Source organism: Macrobrachium rosenbergii, chromosome 5, assembly GCF_040412425.1.
Source record: "Macrobrachium rosenbergii isolate ZJJX-2024 chromosome 5, ASM4041242v1, whole genome shotgun sequence".
Taxonomy (NCBI): Eukaryota; Metazoa; Arthropoda; class Malacostraca; order Decapoda; family Palaemonidae; genus Macrobrachium; species Macrobrachium rosenbergii.
The window spans coordinates 7,541,422-7,560,410 of record NC_089745.1 but is presented as its reverse complement, the minus strand read 5'-3'; the positions used below and the strand labels follow the sequence as shown (position 1 = coordinate 7,560,410).

The following is an 18,989-nucleotide window of genomic DNA, read 5'->3' as shown; positions in this document are numbered from 1 at the left end:
TGAAATGAAAGGAAGAGCCTTTTGATGAGCACCAGGGTTGTGACAATATATACACATATATATAACAGTCTATATATTTGTATACTGTACCCTATTAGTGTGTATTGGTATACAGTACATAAATATTTGATATGAAAAATCCTGAAATGCTAAAATTTATGGTAAATTTTTACTTTCCTCATTGGAGTTTGATAGCAATGAAAAGTAGAAAGCAAGAGGCAATGTGGTGACATATGTTTGCATAGATTTTGAAGGACTTCCCGCGTCAGATATCGTTTTCCCCATACGAGGGTAGCGCCATCAGCGCACCTCATATGGTGCAGCACAGGCATTACTTGAGGTTCTTTGCAGCACCCCTTTGGCCCCTAGCTACAACCACTTTCATTCCTTCCTTTTACTGTACCTCTGTTCATTTCTCTTTCTTCCATCTTACTTTCCACCCTCACTTAACAATTGATTCATAGTGCAACTGCGAATTTTTCCTCTTGTTACATCTTTCAAACCTTTTCATTGTTAGTTTCCATTTCAGCATTGAATGACCTATTAGGGTCCAGCACTTGACCTTTGGCATAAATTGTATATTCTGTTCTATTCTGTTCAAATATTATTTTGTGATATGCTGAGATTTATGGACTAGATACAACATCATACCTTTTCTCTTGAATTCACAATAGCAACAGTTTTGTTTTTTCCATTCCACTTGTAATTGTTATCAGTACAGTAAACCCCCCGTATTCGCTGGGGACGTCTCTCTCTCTCTCTCTCTCTCTCTCTCTCTCTCTCTCTCTACACACACACACACACACACACACACACACACACACACGAATAACTAAAATATAAAATATCGAATACTTGAAACCCCTCTGAAAACACTTAGAACTGCCTATTTTGATAGTTTAAACACAAAAAAAACTCTAAAAATGCTTATTTTAATAGTTTTATCACAAAAAGTGCATTTTGTCATGAAAATATGAAAAACAGTAATTAGTGAATATTTCTCAGTGAAAAATACCATGAATAGGTGAATTTTCCGTGAATAATGGGTAGATACGTTCCACAGAGAAATTGGCAAATATGTGAGTCCGCGAATATTGAGACTGCGAATACGGGTGATTTACTGTACTCTGCTGAGTTATGGGCAAATAATGTTAAGATATTTTCCAAGTTAATGGGCAATAATGTTCATAAGTTATTTTCCAAGTTACACGATTAGTTTTGGAGTTACATGATCCTAAGAGTTAAGATATCAATGAAGATTGTAAAATTGAAGTACAATACTGCAGGCAGACTGAGGAAACAAGTATGGGATGATATGAACTATGCAGCATTTTACTTGATTCTGACTTTTGATAACATTCATGTCAAGCAAAATTATGCATTTTTTGCTCTGTCAAAGAGATTGGTAAATGTTTGAAAACAAAACTAATGTAGGAAGAATACAATAAAAACCACAGATAATAATGGCCTTGTTGACTGGGTGGTACCAAAATAATTTTGGTAATTGAACAGTTATTCTAAAGAGCGATAGTGAAAATGAAGTCTTAGGAACTAGGCTATCTATATCATGTGAAAGTGAAGTCTTACAAACTAGACTATGTCATGATTCAAGATTGTGTTCACCTAAAAAGTTAATGATTGTGTTAGTGTAACAAGAATTGGTTTTTATAAATAAACTGAAGTCATTTATTTCCATGTTCTTTTGCAGAAACTTTTCTTCGACATGGCAAAGGAAGTGGCAAGGTATCTAGAAGTCATATCAGTTCTACTGAGCATGATTCTGTAACCAAAGTTGGATCATGGTATTTGAGTGATTTGTCTGTAAGATCTACTTCGGAATCTGTCATGGATGGAACACATGAAGGTTCTCTCTTATACTCACTTGAAGTTTTTAGCTCTCACACTTCCCACACAAACAAAGAGTCACATTTCAGGGGGTTTTCTTCCCCTTCATTGGATTTGGCTGATTTTGATGACTCTTCTCTTGTTAGTATGATTAGCCCCATAAGTTGGGTGGACAGGTCCAGTGGCCCTGTTGCTTTTTCACTGGATTTTGTTGAAAGTGGTTCAGTGTCAGTGCCAATGTTTTCTTCAAAGTTTAGCAAAATTGATTATAGACCAACTGTACTAATGTCTGGTATGGCTAACTCTGAAATTGATATTTTGAATTTTGAAACAGCCCTCACAGTGAAACAACCTTTGAGTAAAACCGCAGCAAATTCAACAAGAGACCTTTGGGATTCTAACGATTATGATTATGTATCTAATGAAACGGCCCAACTTTTGAATGGGGATTATAATGATTATGTATCTAGTGCTGGAACAGGGGATCACTTAGGATTACTATATTCTGAAACGGCCATCACAGTGGAACAACCTTTGAGTGAAACTGCAACTTATTTAATAAGAGGCCCTTCAGCTTATAATGATTTTGCATCTAATGTTGGAACAAGGGATTGTTCAAGATCTCTTGCAACTGTTGTAGAAGAGGAATCCACTGTTGATTGTTATTTTTCTCCCCAAAAAGATATGTTGTCCACAGCCCTCACAGTGAAACAATCTTTGAGTAAAACCACAGCAAATTCAACAAGAGACCTTTGGGATTCTAACGATTATGATTATGTATCTAATGAAACGGCCCAACTTTTGATTGGGGATTATAATGATTATGTATCTAGTGCTGGAACAGGGGATCACTTAGGATTACTATATTCTGAAACAGCCATCACAGTGGAACAACCTTTGAGTGAAACTGCAACTTATTTAATAATAAGCCCTTCGACTTACAATGATTTTGCATCTAATGTTGGAACAAGGAATTGTTCAAGATCTCTTGCAACTGTTGTAGAAGAGGAATCCACTGTTGATTGTTATTTTTCTCCCCAAAAAGATATGTTATCCTTCGATGCATTGAGTCCTGTCCCCTTGAACTATGTCTTTGCTACTCCCTCAAGGGAAGAGTCTTCATTTACCACAGTGGAAGAAATATGGAAAACACCTGCATTCTCTTTCCCAGATAAGACAGGAATGGAAGGCCATAATGGAGAAATATCAGGTGATAAATTTGGTTTTACATACAGTACATCAAATTTTGTACGCACGCCTATGGATGTTTCCCCGTCTTTTGATGTTCACCCATCATTACCAGACTTAGAAGATTTAGCACAATCATCTACTGAAATGGGTGAATATGACTCAATTGTAGATGTGTATCCTGAGAATGACAAGTTGGAAGACGGCTGTATATCATGTGTGACCACAGTGAAAGAAATATGGAAAACGCCTGCATTTTCTTCGCCGGATAAGGTAGGAATGGAAGGCTATAATGGAGAAATCTCAGATGATAACTTTGATTTTACACACATTGCATCAAATCTTTTACCTGTGCCTGAGGATGTTTCCCCTTCTTTTGATGTTCACCCATCGTCACCAACCTTAGAAGATTTAGCACAATCATCTACTGAAACGGGTGAATATGACTCGATTGTAGATGTGTATCCTGAGAGTGATAAGTTGGAAGACAGCTGTAGATCATGTGTGACCACAGTGAAAGAAATATGGAAAACGCCTGCAATTTCTTCACCAGATAAGGTAGGAATGGAAGGCTATAATGGAGTAATATCAGATGATAACTTTGATTTTACACACACTGCATCAAATCTTTTACCTGTGCCTGAGGAAGTTTCCCCTTCTTTTGATGCTCACCCATCATCACCAGTCTTAGAAGATTTAGAACAATCATCTGCTAAAACACGTGAATATGACTCAGTTGTAAATGTTTATCATGAGAGTGGAAAGTTGGAAGAGAGCTGTGTATCATGTGTGACTACTGTGAAAGAAATATGGAAAACACCTGCATTTTCTTCCCCAGATAAGGTAGGAATGGAAGGCTATAATGGAGAAATATCAAATGATAACTTTGGTTTTACATACAGTCCATCAAATCTTTTGCCTGTGCCTGGTTTTACATACAGCGCATCAAATCTTGTGCTTATGCCTGTGGATGTTTCACCATCTTTTGATGTTCGCCCATCATTACCAGTCTTAGAAGATTTAGCTCAATCATCTACTGAAATGAGTGAATATGACTCAATTGTAGATGTGTTTCCTGAGAATGAAAAGTTGGAAGACCACTGTATATCATGTGTTACTACAGTGAAAGAAATATGGGAAACACCTGCATTTTCTTCCCCAGATAAGGTAGGAATGGAAGGCTATAATGGGGAAATATCAAATGATAACTTTGGTTTTATATACAGTGCATCAAATCTTGTAACTATGCCTGAGGATGTTTCCCCTTTTGATATTCATCCATCATCACCAAACTTAGAAGATTTAGCACAATCATCTGCTGAAACAAGTGAATATAACTCAATTGTAGATGTTTATCCTGAGAATGAAAAGTTGGAAGATGGCTGTATATCATGTGATAATGGCAAATCATTGGAAATGTCTTCAGATACAGTCAAGGCTACAGATACTTCATCAAGAGTAAGCATTTTAGAGCATTCTGGTGCGTACTCGATCTCTGCCATTTATTATACAGATGTTTTTACAAGTCATGCAGTTGGTGAAGTAACCAAAACTTTGCCAATATTGGAAGAAGGTAGAGTGTTTATACCTCAAAAAGCTCACAGTTTTTATAAGCAGGTCTCAGTTTCTTTATCCGAGGAAACACTAGAATTAGCAGATCATTCAAATAGAAATGACAATGTTCCATCTCCTATTTATGTTCTACCTCTTTCAGGGATTGACAGGAACCTTCAAGATTTCCACACTGTGACCACTGTAGTAAAAAATAATTATCCTGTAGAAGTGACACTGCTGAGTTCTCAACAGCCACTTTCTTCTGCTGTTTTTAATTGGTCCATGCTACAGGAATCGAAAGTTCCTGGAGGTAGTGTAAGAGAAAGATATTTACTAAATGCATACAAGACTGCCATGAACAGCTTTGATTCTGAAATTTCAATGCTGCCCATTGATAATGTGTATCCGACTTGGACAACATTAGCAGAATTATTACAAAGTTCCACTTTGGACATCATACCAGCCCTTTCAGTTAAAGCTTCACCTGTACCCTATGTTAAGTCAAGGCCAGTTCCTGTTTCACAAACTGAAGATTCAAGTTTCTTGAATTGGCAGCAGCACATCATAAATTCTAAAGAATTTTCAGATGGCTATGTGGAGCAGGGTTCATTAGTGAGCTCGTCGTTAAAGATAGGGATGAATGCAAAAGGAATAGTGAAATATGGTACATATGACTCTTGGAAGTTGACAGAGTCATTACCTGTCTTATACTCACGCTCAGCAAGCAAATATGATACTGATGATGCTTCAGGTTCTACTGCTGTATGGCATAATTCTGTAGTCATTGTAGATACAGAGTTTAAGCTTAGTTCCAGTTCAGTGAAAAATTATATCTCGAGTGAAAATGCAACTCATAAACAAACTGGAATTTACTTTTCCCCATACAACACTGTTGATGTTACTGAAAAATATAAGAGTGAGACCAAATATAAGAGCATATTGTTAAAAGTAAGACCAGGAGATTCAGAAACATTGAAAGAAAATGTTTTTGTATTAAAAAAAGTAAAGGATTTATCTGCAAACAGTGTCAGCAGGAGTATCAATACTACCAGTGCTAGGACATTTGAAAGCACTTCAAGACCAGGTGAGGCTCCAAGTGCATCTGTAATCGTAACACACAGTGTGTTGCCTCCTTCACATTCCCTTTTTCATGTAGGTGTCCCTTCAGGAGTATCCAATACATGTCACCCCACAGTTAACACTTACATTACCCAGCACAGGACATATATTAAATGTATAAGTTGTACATTTATATTCAAGTCTTATATGGGTGTTGTTCCCAGTACCTTGCTTGTGCAGAATTTTCCTGTCACAAAAACTCAGGATCAACTTGTATATGAATTAAATGAACCACTTGAATTTGAGGAGGTGGATTTTAACAAAGTCCAGATAACTACTTTTCCCAGTGACAGAGTTGCTGATGCACAGTACTCTGTTATTACTCCATCTGTGCCAAGTGTTATACGTCAAGATATTAGTAATTTCACTGACATCAACATGATTAATGTGGCTACAGCCTATAGTGGTTATAACTATCATGATTTCAGTGAAGATGTGAATGAAAGAAATACAGATGTTCAGCACTCGTCTCCACCTGCATCCACAACCGAAGTTAATGCTGTTAAAGTGGGTAGAGCTTATCATGGTGGTAACTACCATGAGTCTAGTGAAGATGCAACAACCACCAATGGTAGCACAAAAAAATTGCCCGAGTATTTTGTTAGTGATGAACACCTAGAAAATATTGTAAATTTCATTAATGAATTCAGAAGATTTGCATCAAATAATTTCAGTCAGAGTAGGCAGTACAGTGATGTAGTGGGCAAAAATATTGAAGTTATTATTAACTGCAGTTACAATTATTTCTGGACCCTTAGACATAAATTTGCCTCTATGATAAGTAATAATTCTTATTTTGACGATTGTAGGAAACGTCTGGAATTTGTGCAAAAGCTTTCTGGTCATTATGCTTTTTCACCCAATGACATTGTCTTGTTAACCACGTTAAGAGATGCTCCCTGGTTGAATGAGCTGATTTCTATTTTGGATATTAAACTTAGGAAGTCTCGGGGCCAGCCTGTTACTGTTGAGGAAGAAGTGAAGCTTAGAAATATTGCAGAAACTGATGATAAAACTCTTTCATCACCTCCCCCTATGGGTACAGTTGCAAAAGAAGCAATTTATGGCAAGATAAACAAGATATCAAATCTAAGGGAAATAATATCTCGGTTTAGGAAAAGGCAGAATAAAGGTCATATTTCACGACTGATAAGAGAGGCTGGCTCTGTCCCGTATGACATACATCATCTCAGTGATGAATTTGGAAAATACTCTAAGGAAGACCCCTTATTCATTGTAACCCATTGGGAAGCTTTTCAAAAGCTGGTAGAAGATTACTTCAGATTTAAGACCTATTACTTTAGCCGTTCTGGAATACATACAGACGAAATTGATAAGCTCTTGAAGAAAAATGACGTATTATTAGAAATTTTCGAACGTGATCTTGCTAATCTTGAAAGTAATGAAAAAAGTAAATTAAATTACATTTCAGATAGACTACATAAAAATGCTGTAGATTTTCCGTCATTAAGGCGCAAATATTTCAGCCTGAGCCTTGACGAACCAACTTCCCATGAGAAAATGTTGTTGGAATACTACTGTAATTTAGATGAGATGTTGTATACCTTAATTTTTGAAGCAGTCAGTGGAAGTAACCTCTCAGAAGAGATTCATGCCATAGTAAATGAAATGCAGGAAAATATGGATATCTTATCAGAATACATTTGGGGTTTTTATAAGAAACAACATGATCTGCCCTCAAGAAGTGAAGAAAAATTTGTTATAAGATTAAACTGGAATAATTCTAGTAATGTAAATGAGAAAGTCTTGACTCAGTGGCAGAGCCTATCTGGTGACATAGCTTCAGTATGTAAGAGTGTTATGACACTGAATGGACTTCAGAAGGCAGATTGTAGTGGTATTTCTAAGCAAATATTAGGCAGTGCTTTCAGTCTTGATGCTTTAAATGTTTCAAGAGTTTTGGTGAAGTATTTAAAGAGTATTAATTTCTTATTACTAGATATTAATAAAATTGATGTTGTAAACGAAGATGTTGGGTTGCACGTAAATTTAACGGATTGTTTGTTAAATGTGCTAACAACAACAAAAAGTATTATCAGTGATGTCCACTTGTCTCATAAGCGTATAAATTCTGACACATTACGGAGCCATGAGAGTTGCTTGAATGCTACTATTGGTTTCATTAAAAAGCCAGGTACTCTTGCCACCAGTCAGTTTTTCCAGAACCTAGATTATTTAAAACCACTGATTTTATATACACTTGTAGAGACCAAATATGCAATAGACTGTCTTCAAGCTTTGGACTTTGAGTATGAAAGCCAACTTAATCAACCACCAGTAATTTTACGTGTCCCAGTAAATGCACAGAATTCATCTTATGGAAAAACCACCATTTTTAAACAAACAGTAGACCATTCAGCAAATCATTCTGTTAAGTCAAGCTTCTTGTGTGACAGAGACGTTGGCCATCTAGAGTATTTGCTTAATCTTACTAGAAAAATAATTCATATGAACCCCATGAATAAAACAAAAGTGTTTAGTAAATCAGAGCCACCTGATTCCATTGCAGTAAGTAGCACTGCAAGCGATGTTCTTTTGACCTTGAACTCCATTATTAATTACTTGCAACAGTGCACATCCGGAGTGAGTTTAGATGATCTTGATGAACTCCTTAAGAATCACCAGCTTTTGATGAAAGACATTGAAGGCCATATAAGTCCTCTGTCGGATGAAGCCAAGCTAAAAGTTCTGATGATTTATGGCGAAACATTAGGTGGTCGAGCAGCAGCAGCTGAAAATTTAATACTACGGGATATAGAGAAAAGAAATTTAACAGCTGAGAGTAAAGATGAATTTGAAGTGTTTGGTTTTTTTGTTCATGGCAGAGTTGCTAAATATGATTTAAAAGAGCTATCAGTGTTACCCTCACCACTGTCTCCTGCATCTGCTACATCTTTAAAATATATTGATGAAAATATGAATAAATTGAGTCGTGTAATTATTCAAGGAGGATTATTTGTTTCGGCCATGAATGAAGTAAATGCAGAATATCTTACACAGCATGCTGTTCCTGTAAGTAGGATCAGACTGTATGGTAACATCCATTTCAGACAAAAAGTTGTTGTTGTAGGTGACATGAAAGTTGAAAGAATTAATGACCTAATGGCAGAGAACTTTGTGTTATGCAAGGGTAATCCAGAATTCAGTCTGCCTGTAACTTTTGTTAAGGATATACATATTGATGGTAATGTTGCACTGACAGACTTAATAAATGACATGGACATCAGTTCATTCAGTAAGAGGATTGTACTAACAAATTCCCGGCACATAGTTATTGAAAAGGATATAACCTTCACAAATTTAAAGGCTGAGAGAGTAAATAGTCGTAAAATAAAAATCTCAGGGGTGCCATTAGAAAAGGTGGTTAAGAAAGGGGAAGAGTTTGTATTAACAGGTAACAAGACATTCCAGTCATTGCAAGTGGCAGACTCTACAAGGATTAGTGCTTTGGATGTGCAATATATCAATGATCTTAATATACCAGTAATGTTTAGAGACTCCTTGTGGAAAAATTCAGATGAGCAACAAATGATCACATATGTTGGGCATCTAAGAACCTTTCATGTTAATAATAGTTTGACAACTAGAGGAATCTCATATCTGAATGCTCATAATAATTATTCTACTGTGCATTTACCAAGACTTTTGAAAAATGTCATTTATAGTGATAGAGGTGCTGTTGTTTCAAGAGTTGTCGTACGTGGTAATGCGAATGTTCTTTCATTGTTTTTTTTTAACACTTTGGATGGTACTCCATCTGATACCTTCAGTAATGGATGGCTTTTGAAAACAGTTGATCAAACTATATCTGGAAAAATTTATGCAGCTGATATCAGTTCCTATTCTGTTGTAGTGAAAGAGAGGGGAAGAATTTTTGATGTTGACATAGAACGTTTAAATCATGCAGTTAAAGTCAATGAATCCATTGCATTTATAAGTGACATTACTGTAGCTAAACTTCTGTCAGATAAGTCAATTTTAGTTGAAGGTTTGGTGCAAAGCATGAACATATCTGTTGAAGGTATTTCCAAGTTGGATGAAGTAGTGATTATCACTGCACCAAAATTATTTTTAGCTTCTACATTTGCAAAAACGTTAAGCTTGTCGGGATTGATCAATTCCATACACTTGGGAAAACACTGTCATACCACTTCCAGTCGCAATATATCCATAATAGGCAGTGTGCATTTCATTCAGAACACTTTTGCCCAGTCATTAAAATTTGATAGCAATTCCATAGATGAAAACTTCTTAGAAGTATATTGGCATAAGGACATAAATATAGAAATTAGATATATAATGACATTTAAACATTTATCAGTGGTAGAAGTTAATGCCACAGTTAATAATGTGGACTTGAGAGGTTTAGATTCTAAAATCTTACATAGAACTTGCAATGATTGGAACCGTTTACAAGGACAATCTTATATCAAGAATCTTATCACAAAAGCATTACATACTAAATCGGTTCTTGGTTCAACTTTAAATGGCTTGGCTATTGAATCCTTCGGTAACCTTTTACAGAAGACTGGTAATCAAGTCTTCACTGGGAATGTAGCTTTTAATAGGATTTCAATAGAAGGAAATGTTTCTACAGGACCTAGGAGCTTATCTGACGTAAGCAGATTTTGTCGATATCAAGAAATCTGTGTTGTAAGTGCTGCTAAATATTTTGACAGTTATGTTATTGTGAAGGGGAATATTATTGTCAATGATGATAAAACTCTTCAGGGAGTAGATATATCTGATGTATTTGTAAATGTTTTATCAAATCTTGGACATGTCTTTGGTACAACGGAATTTAAGGGTAATGTAAGGTTAACTGAACTTGGTGTAAATGGTCATGTGGACAGTATTACGGTAACTAAAGAAACACTACTACTTCGTGCTGGCAGCCAGATCATGTCAGGTCTTGTTACAGTAAACAGCAGCTTAGCCAGAGCTGTTACCACTCCAGAGATCAAAACTGATGAATGGGCCGTGGGGCTCATGGATGTCAATGAACTGAGTGCAAAAGCAGTTCATCAGGAGATAAATAATATCCTGCATTCACCAGTGTTTTTTGAAAATGAGGTTAAATTCAATTTTGGAGACATGGAGTTAGAACATATGACTGCTGGTTTGCAGTCAGTCGATCCAGAGATAGTTTTTAGTGCATTAAAGAACCTTAGCTTTCTGAACCAAAATACAGTGAGAGGTCAAGTTCTTGAATTGAAAGGATGGCAACAGGTTCAAGTATTTAAAGAGCCCATTGAAAGGATAATGCCAGTTGACTTAACAGTGCAAAGTTCCTCCATCAGATTCACACCTGAGGAGGAGTACCTAGCATTAGTGTCTTCTGTAGGAAATACCAGGATTCTCACAAGAAATTTCACACAACAACACTTTAATGATCCTGGCATTAGTTTGGAAGGTGACTGTGCACAGAAAGTGATAGGATACACTACTGAATACAATTATAATTTGCTGACAAGTCATTCCTGCCCAGCAAATTATCAGCCAGAAAATGACAGAATGAGAGTGTGGGAATTTAACCCACAAGACATCCCATTTGTAAAGTTATCACAATCTATTTTAGTTACAGGTATCACTGATATGGATGTGGTAGCATTAGATGATAAAGTGTGTGTTTTGATAGCAAGTAATGAAAAAAATCATGTATCGCTGTATTGCCAGGAGTCCAAACACTTTGTTTCAGTATACAGTATTGAAGAAGATGCCCAGAAGTTATCTGTCCTTCACCCTTCAGGTGAAATAGGAAGCAATATAACTCTTTTTGCTGTGGCTAGTCGAGGAAAATATCCTCAAGAGAGAGGATATTTTGCTGTATGGTCATATGACTTCACTGATAGAAAATTCTCAAGAATACAGAAAATTGAATTGGAAATTGTGGTGTGGGTTGATGTGATATGTCACCAAAAGAAGGTTTTTATTGCTGTAGTGTCACAGTCCCGAAGTGGAAACCATTTGGGTCAGGTCAGTGTTTACAGAATGGATTTAGACCCAGGAAGACCTTTAGCTTTGTCAAGAAGAGTTCACATTCATCAACAAATATTGGTAAAAAATCCATTTGAAGCTCACTTTTCAAAACTGGACTTGAGGCTCTCTCTCTTCATAATAGACCAGAATGGCTATATATCATGGTATTCTCAAAAAGGAATACAGAGATTTGTAGAAGTAGGAAAGCTGCATATGGCAGGGAAACAGCAACTGGAAGTGTGGCTGTCACATGTTAATGAATCTTATTCCCACTGGGTTGCAGTTAGTGGAGAAGACTGTAACTATAAAGAATCGGTCTATAACAGGAAAGATACACAAATTATTCAGTCTGTTTTGCGAGGAAGACGATTTTTGCCATAAGTATATCGAGGTGCCAGTTATTGTTATCAAATTTAAATATTTACATTTTAGGCATACTGTATAATTAGCTCCTTTTTATAACTGCAAATCTTCTGGTTATGAATCCAAGAAAATGCTCTTCTTAAGTGTTGTGGTATATACATAACTATTTAGTTTTCATTATTATGTAATTAAGTTCTTGATGTATTACAACCAGGGATTCATTGTATAATGATTTTAGATTTCTGAAGTACTTTTGATTTTTATGTTACTTATGTAAACAGTGTGTGTATCATTTTACTGATATTCAGGGATACCTGTACAGTATTTTGTAAAGATAACCTCCAAGATTTTCATTGAATATTTAACAAATGTCTAGTGACCTAGGTATGTACAGTACATGTAATCCTTCATCGTAGATGACTTGGTTTTGTTTACCCCTTTGTAAAGCTGGTCATAAACTACATTGCCATTGTGTCTTCTAAGATAAATAATCAGCTGTACTTGGCCAATGTCAAATAATTGAAATGTCAGTTTATGTTGTAATTCTTGAGTAACTTGAGGTAGGTGACTTATGAGAAAATCTTTGTATGTAACTATCATAAATTGACGGTCATGAAATATTGTTTATTTTTGAATCCTTATATGATATTAGGTGGGGGGTTAATTCAATACATTTCCACTGGAATATGCCTGGCAAACTTTCTTGATTTGGCAGTCCCGGTGAATGGCCAGATTTAATAAACTTACTTTTTCGTTAGCTTGCTAATTCGTCCATGGAAGGTTTCATAAATTAGTCAGAGGTGACTTTTGTGCTTTATTTTTAGAAAAGAATTGGGGATGAGAAGGTAACTTGTAGTCTTTCCAGGATTCCTATGGTGAATATATTGTAAGCAATGGTAAGCTTACTGAACAAGCTGGTCATATCCTCGTACATGATACATGCATAACTTTCCAAGGGGTGAATAAAATGTACACAGGGTACTTTGCATTTGTAGGATTGTTGTGCAAAAAGTAATATATATACTTCATTTGAACACATTGGGTAAGATTTTAAGAATTGCATATTTGAGCGCATTCATTCCTTTGGAAAAAAAACTCTTAAAAGGGCCATGTGTTAGTGTGACATCATTTCAGAATTTAAAGAGTAAACAAAGTAACAATGTCCATTATGAGAAAGACAGTACAGTAGTTTTCCTGTGACAGAAATTGAGTCAGATTGCACCCATTTTATGTTCCTGGTAAAGTTCTCAAGACCATGTCATTCTACAAAGTTAGAATTGTCATTACTATATATGGAATTCAGCATAACTAGAGACTGAGAATTAGTTTGAGATTATCGTAGTACAGTACTAATTTCATTGAACCATTAAGAAATAGAGTTTTTAAAATATTGCATACAATCTGCAACATTATGAAGATCTTTGTAACATAATAGCCCTGATAGTATGTCCACCATTCAGACCTTGTTTCACTTAGCACAGATCTATAGTAATTTTTTAGTATTTGCTCTCTGCTCAAGGTATTAATATATAACTACAAGATTAATTTCTTGTATTCCCAAGATACACACTGCAAAACTTTTTGTAATTAACAGACTTTTCACTCTCTCTCTCTCTCTCTCTCTCTCTCTCTCTCTCTCTCTCTCTCTCTCGTGTCATGTATTTGGATGGTATTAAGTTAGGGAGGGGCCATAATGTATTATGTCCTCGTACATCATGAAAATTTGTCTTAATATTGCAGTTATCTTAATATTGCAATTTAGGAAATCTTTCAAGAATGCAGTACTGTTTAGTATAGTACATGCTTCACTAGTCTGAGTGCTATGGACTGGCATCCTCAATCCCCATATGTATCACAAGGTCTATTTTCAGCAATAGGTGCTCTCAGAGATGTAAAATTTTTTTATTTAATCTTGGTTAAATTTTAAAGATCAGTTCAAATCCATTTTTATTCAGAGGATTCAATTTCCTTACACTCTACTGCATATTGTATATTTCCTTATGTGCTCAATTTACTCTTCATAAATGTGGTGTGCTTAACTAGTACTCTCAATTTTTCATTTTTACCATTTTTAAATGGCACTGATTTGAGATTAGACACTTTCAGTTGAGTAATTTGGTTAGTAATAAGGTGTATTTTTGGCAGCAGTAATGTTTATTATTGTTAAACCAATCACTCAGTTATGTGTGTGAACGTGATCTCATGTTGGTGTACTACATACTGTTTGCCTCAATGCTGCACAATGTAGATTGTACTTAAAGCTCTATCTGCCATCCTTTTGACCAGAGTTGCAATTCTTCCACCATTCTGATGTTCATTCAATCCTTTGTCTATTCCCACTTAGCAAAGCAACTTCAGCATGCTCTTGCTTGTCACTTGTTAACAAATCCGTAGGTCTGTCTTGTGGGAAGTGTGATCCCTTGTTTTACAAAAGTGGAATATAAATTTCCAAAATCATGAGTTTTCAGCTAAGTTTTTCAATCAGCCTCCCAGGGGAAAGGGTTTATATGCAACTATGTGGAGACTCATGTTTCTGGTAAAATTCGAGTACAGTAAACCCCGTATTTGCGGTCTCACGATTCGTGGACTCGCCTATTTACGGAATTCTCTGTGGAACGTGTATACACATTATTCACGGAAAATTCGTCCATTCGCAGTATTTTTCACTGAGAAATATTCACTAATTACTGTAATTTCATATTTGCATGACTAAATGCACTTTTTGTGATAAAACTATTAAAGTACTCGGGTATAAGCAATTTTAGAGGGTTTTTTTGTGTTTGAACTATCAAAATAGGCAGTTCTAAGTGTTTTTAGAGGGGTTTTAAGTAATCAGATTTTAGCTATTCGTGGGGGGTTTGCATCCCCTGCGAATACGGGAGCTTTACTGTATCTATCCAAACCTGTATCCAGAATTGTTAGCCAAGAAGTCTTTGTACAAGAACACCAAAGGCATTGCAAAAATTGACAGGCCATTTCTCTGTGCACTGTCTGTGGTCACATTGTATGAACTTGAGATTCAGATTGACTTACTGTATTGCTCTTGGGATCCAGTTTTGTTTAGCCTTGAGAGAACAGTTAAGGAATAATTCAACAGATGAACTTTGTCAAGGATGCTGTTGGCTTGATAGTTGACGCATGGAGTGAAAACTCCTCCCCTGTTTCGAATCGGTCTAAGAGTCACCCACCAAGCACAACAGTATTCCTCACTAACCTGACTGTTAGTTGAGGTGGGAACAAGGAATTATTGACCACTGTTTGAATTGGACATGGATTATAACTGATGAGTACAGAATGTACTAGAAAATCAATTTTTGTATTTGGCCCAAGCAGTAAGTTGCTATACCCATGGCTTTGGTGCTTTCCGTCACTAAGAATGTTTTCTTTTGCCAAGTAGTAGAAATTGATAAACAGCATTCCCAACACGATTGATCAGGGGTGAGTGCATTCCGTTTGAACTCTTATACTGTACTTTGCCATTAGATGACTTCTTATGCAGCATTTCTATAGTAAACAGATTTGAATGGCATGCTTGGATGATTTAAATTCTGTTATTCCCAGTTGATAGTTGATAAGTCCAATAAGCTAATACTACCCTTTGCCCTAATATATACAGTATTGATAAAAGATGAAGTACACTTAATGTACTAGGTAATGTGTGCCCCAAAATTCTCGCCTAAGAACAGTAAAATAATTTTATGATGGTTCTACATATCAGAAATGATTCATAAAAAACATATAATCAACCATGGATTAAATTGTCTAGAGAGAAGAACTAATAATCTCTACAATCTGGCTTTCATATACCAGTTCATATCAAATGGAAAACCAATGTAAGAAATCCAGTAGAAATTCAGTGAAGTTTGTAATTACAAAACCGGCAGTTACATGCTTTTAACATATGAAGGAAAATTAGGTCACAATCCATTTGAATTATCTGATACCTGTACGTATACTTAGCAATCCATCATGTTACAGTATATACTAGTAAAAATTTGGCCCCCCTCAATGAGAGAATACCATGTAATAGTTATTTAACTCCACCTTAGAATATTAATATTCTGTGTTGAAACTAGAATACAGCACTGTATTAATATTGTGTTGAAACTGTAATAGGTAAGATGACTTTTGAACAGGAATCTTTTCCCCCCAGTTCGAATTTAAATCTATATAATTTTTTTCTCTCTCATTATTACTTCAACTAATTGTTTTTATAATGTGGTGTTCCAGTCTCTCTAACATTACTGCTTAGTTCAACTGTTGAATTTTCCTGTAACTGTACATTTAAATATTTTTATTGTATTTAATTTATATTGCTTTCTGTCCTCTTGCTGTAACAACCTCTGACTCCCTATTTTGACTATTCATTCCACCTCATTCTCAGAAGGAACAATGACTGGCTGAAAAAAGAAAACTGTAACAATGTTCAGAGCACTTTAAATACCGGACAGACATGAATGGTTTCAAATTTTCAGCTAACGAGACAGGTGTAAAATTAGTTGTTGACTGTGCCTGTGGAGGAAAACCAAGTCCAAATATTTACAGTACAGTATATCAAAGATCAAATAATCCCATGTGTAGAAGAAACTCAGTTTTCAGGACTGATCTTTGGCCACGGATGGATGGGTTGGTCACTTGAAAATGTGAAAAGTGAATTGTCTGGGAGGATGGAATACATTAAAGGTGTTGGCATCTACATCTTGGAGTTTATGCCATCATACATTTCTTGAAACTATAAAGGTTTTTGCTGTCAAAGTTGGTTTATGGGTGTGGCATATATTCAGCTCGAGACAAATTGAAGATTATAGGTTGCATAATGCCACCATACTGGCATTAGGCAGACTGGAGGAATTTGCAGAACTTCATCCATCATTTCCTAATTTTTTTCAGTTGATGCAGGAGAGCTGCTTTAGGAGCTAAATTGCCAGTCATTTCTGACCACCAAAAAGAAAAACTCTTTCTGATCATTATACATTCATCCTAAATGTCCTCAGCCATATGATTTTAAGAGAGAAAGTTTTTGAACAACTCTGACATGTCTAGGAATGGAGTTCTTTCCTATTATGTACCAATAGACCCTCCTTGGAAAAACTACCAGAAATTTCAATTTCCAGATATTTCAGTGGTAGTCAAGAATTTAGTTTGAAGTCTGCTCAAATTTTTATGGAAGATACTGAAGAACATAGACACTTTTATCTATACAGATGGATCTAAAACTGCTACTGGAGTTGGATTTGGAGTTTATAGTATGTAGTGTTTCAATGCCAAGTGCACTTCTAGCAACTTCTATTCTTAATGCAGAACTCTACATTACTGACTTTTAGCTGCTATTGGGGAAACTGCCACAAAACAGGTAATTTCACCATTTTTTGCAGATCAAAAAGGGTTTTACAGGCTGTGGATGTCTTCAACTCCATTAAGTAATCCCTTGGCTGTAAAAATTTTAGAGGTTGGTTCTAAGTCATAAAATTGTAAAAATAGAAATTAATTTTTAACATATTCCTGCATATGTAGGTGTGCTTGGCATTAATTAAAGAAGCAGTTAAGTTAGCTAGGCAAATAACAGATGAGTTGCCTCCAAGGAAGTCTCCTTTTATGTGAAAAGCTTTTAACCTTTATACCAGGAAGTTGATTTTCATGATATATTAGCATCTTGGGACTCAGTGTGCCATAATAAGATGGAAGTAAAGTACATTAATTATATTACATCCCCTTGAAGTACAGGAATATGCTCAGAAGATTGGAGACTGCTTTATGTACAAGAGAGACATGATACATACAGTACTTGTTGGCTGGGAATCGCCTGAGCCTTGGGAACTTAGAAATTGATACTATCTCTGAGGCTCATGGAGGAGATTGCAGGTACACTCTTGCCAGGATTCGTGGAGGGTTGGTTATGATGTTAGTGAGTTTTTTTAATATATTTCAGAAGTTTTTCTCCTGCAAAAGATGTACAGGTATTTTATTTTTTATGACTTGTTTTATGGCTGTTATTTGTGCACGTATGTCTATTTAGATGTACATATTTATGTACATTGTAGTCAGTGTATACACATAGGGCCCAGTGACCTTTGATGTGAAGATAGCAGAAAATTTCTTCTCAAATCAAAATGGAAAAAAGTGCTAATTGTATAATTGTCCCCTCCCCTTGGATTGTGCATAGTGTGAATCTATAAACACATGTAGAATTTGTGTTTATAATATTCCTGGATGATTTAAGCAACATAAGAGAACTTACAATATACAAAATGATATTCCTGAATGTCATAAGCAACATACAACAGAGCATACAGTATGCAAAGCTTCACAATATGCAGTTTATACCAGTTGCTCTGAATTGCCATCTGGTATAACGTTTGTTACAGTGCCATCAAATGAAGCAAGTCAGTTTCCTCAAGATTGCTTTTATTGTCACAGCAGAACTGTCTGCAATAAGGGCAGCAGTTAAGAATACATATGTTAAGAAATGCCTAAGAAATCTTTCAAAATTTTAATGAAATTCTTGTGTTCCACAGAAAACTTACATGAAGCTGGTATGAACATTGAAGTACTGTACAGTATTGTGTTCAGTCCCTGCAACTACAACGACCAGATCAAATGTAAGTACAGTGTATTACTGTTAGTGATAGTTTACCTTTCCAGTTTACATTGAGGTGGAGATTATCTTTGTTTTTTTGTTTTGTTTTGGAATTTATTATGCAATTAATATACATGTAATCAGTGTTGGTTCGTTTAATTTAAGTAAAAGTAACACCAAGTGCATATCCATGCCCCCACCCAGAATTAACGTATATGGTGATTACATGGCATATTTACTGTAATGCATGTAGCATGCCAAGTGTTTATACTGTAATGATAAAGAAAATCATCTGTAAAGTGGAGAAGGTTGATAATTCCTGTAGTGTACCTTGTGCAGAGCA

The 18,989-nt window shown here is 35.7% G+C and overlaps 1 protein-coding gene across 1 annotated transcript in view; it reads left to right on the top strand.

Annotated features, from left to right (window-relative positions):
• The window catches only part of LOC136838477 (uncharacterized), a 57,780-nt gene extending 45,093 nt beyond the window's left edge, over positions 1–12,687 (top strand). The window contains exon 19 of the mRNA XM_067103440.1: positions 1,709–12,687. Coding sequence (XP_066959541.1) covers positions 1,709–12,087 — 10,379 coding nt within the window. The 3' untranslated portion in view covers positions 12,088–12,687. The remainder of the gene's footprint in view (positions 1–1,708) is intronic.
• Positions 12,688–18,989: the final 6,302 nt, after the last annotated feature.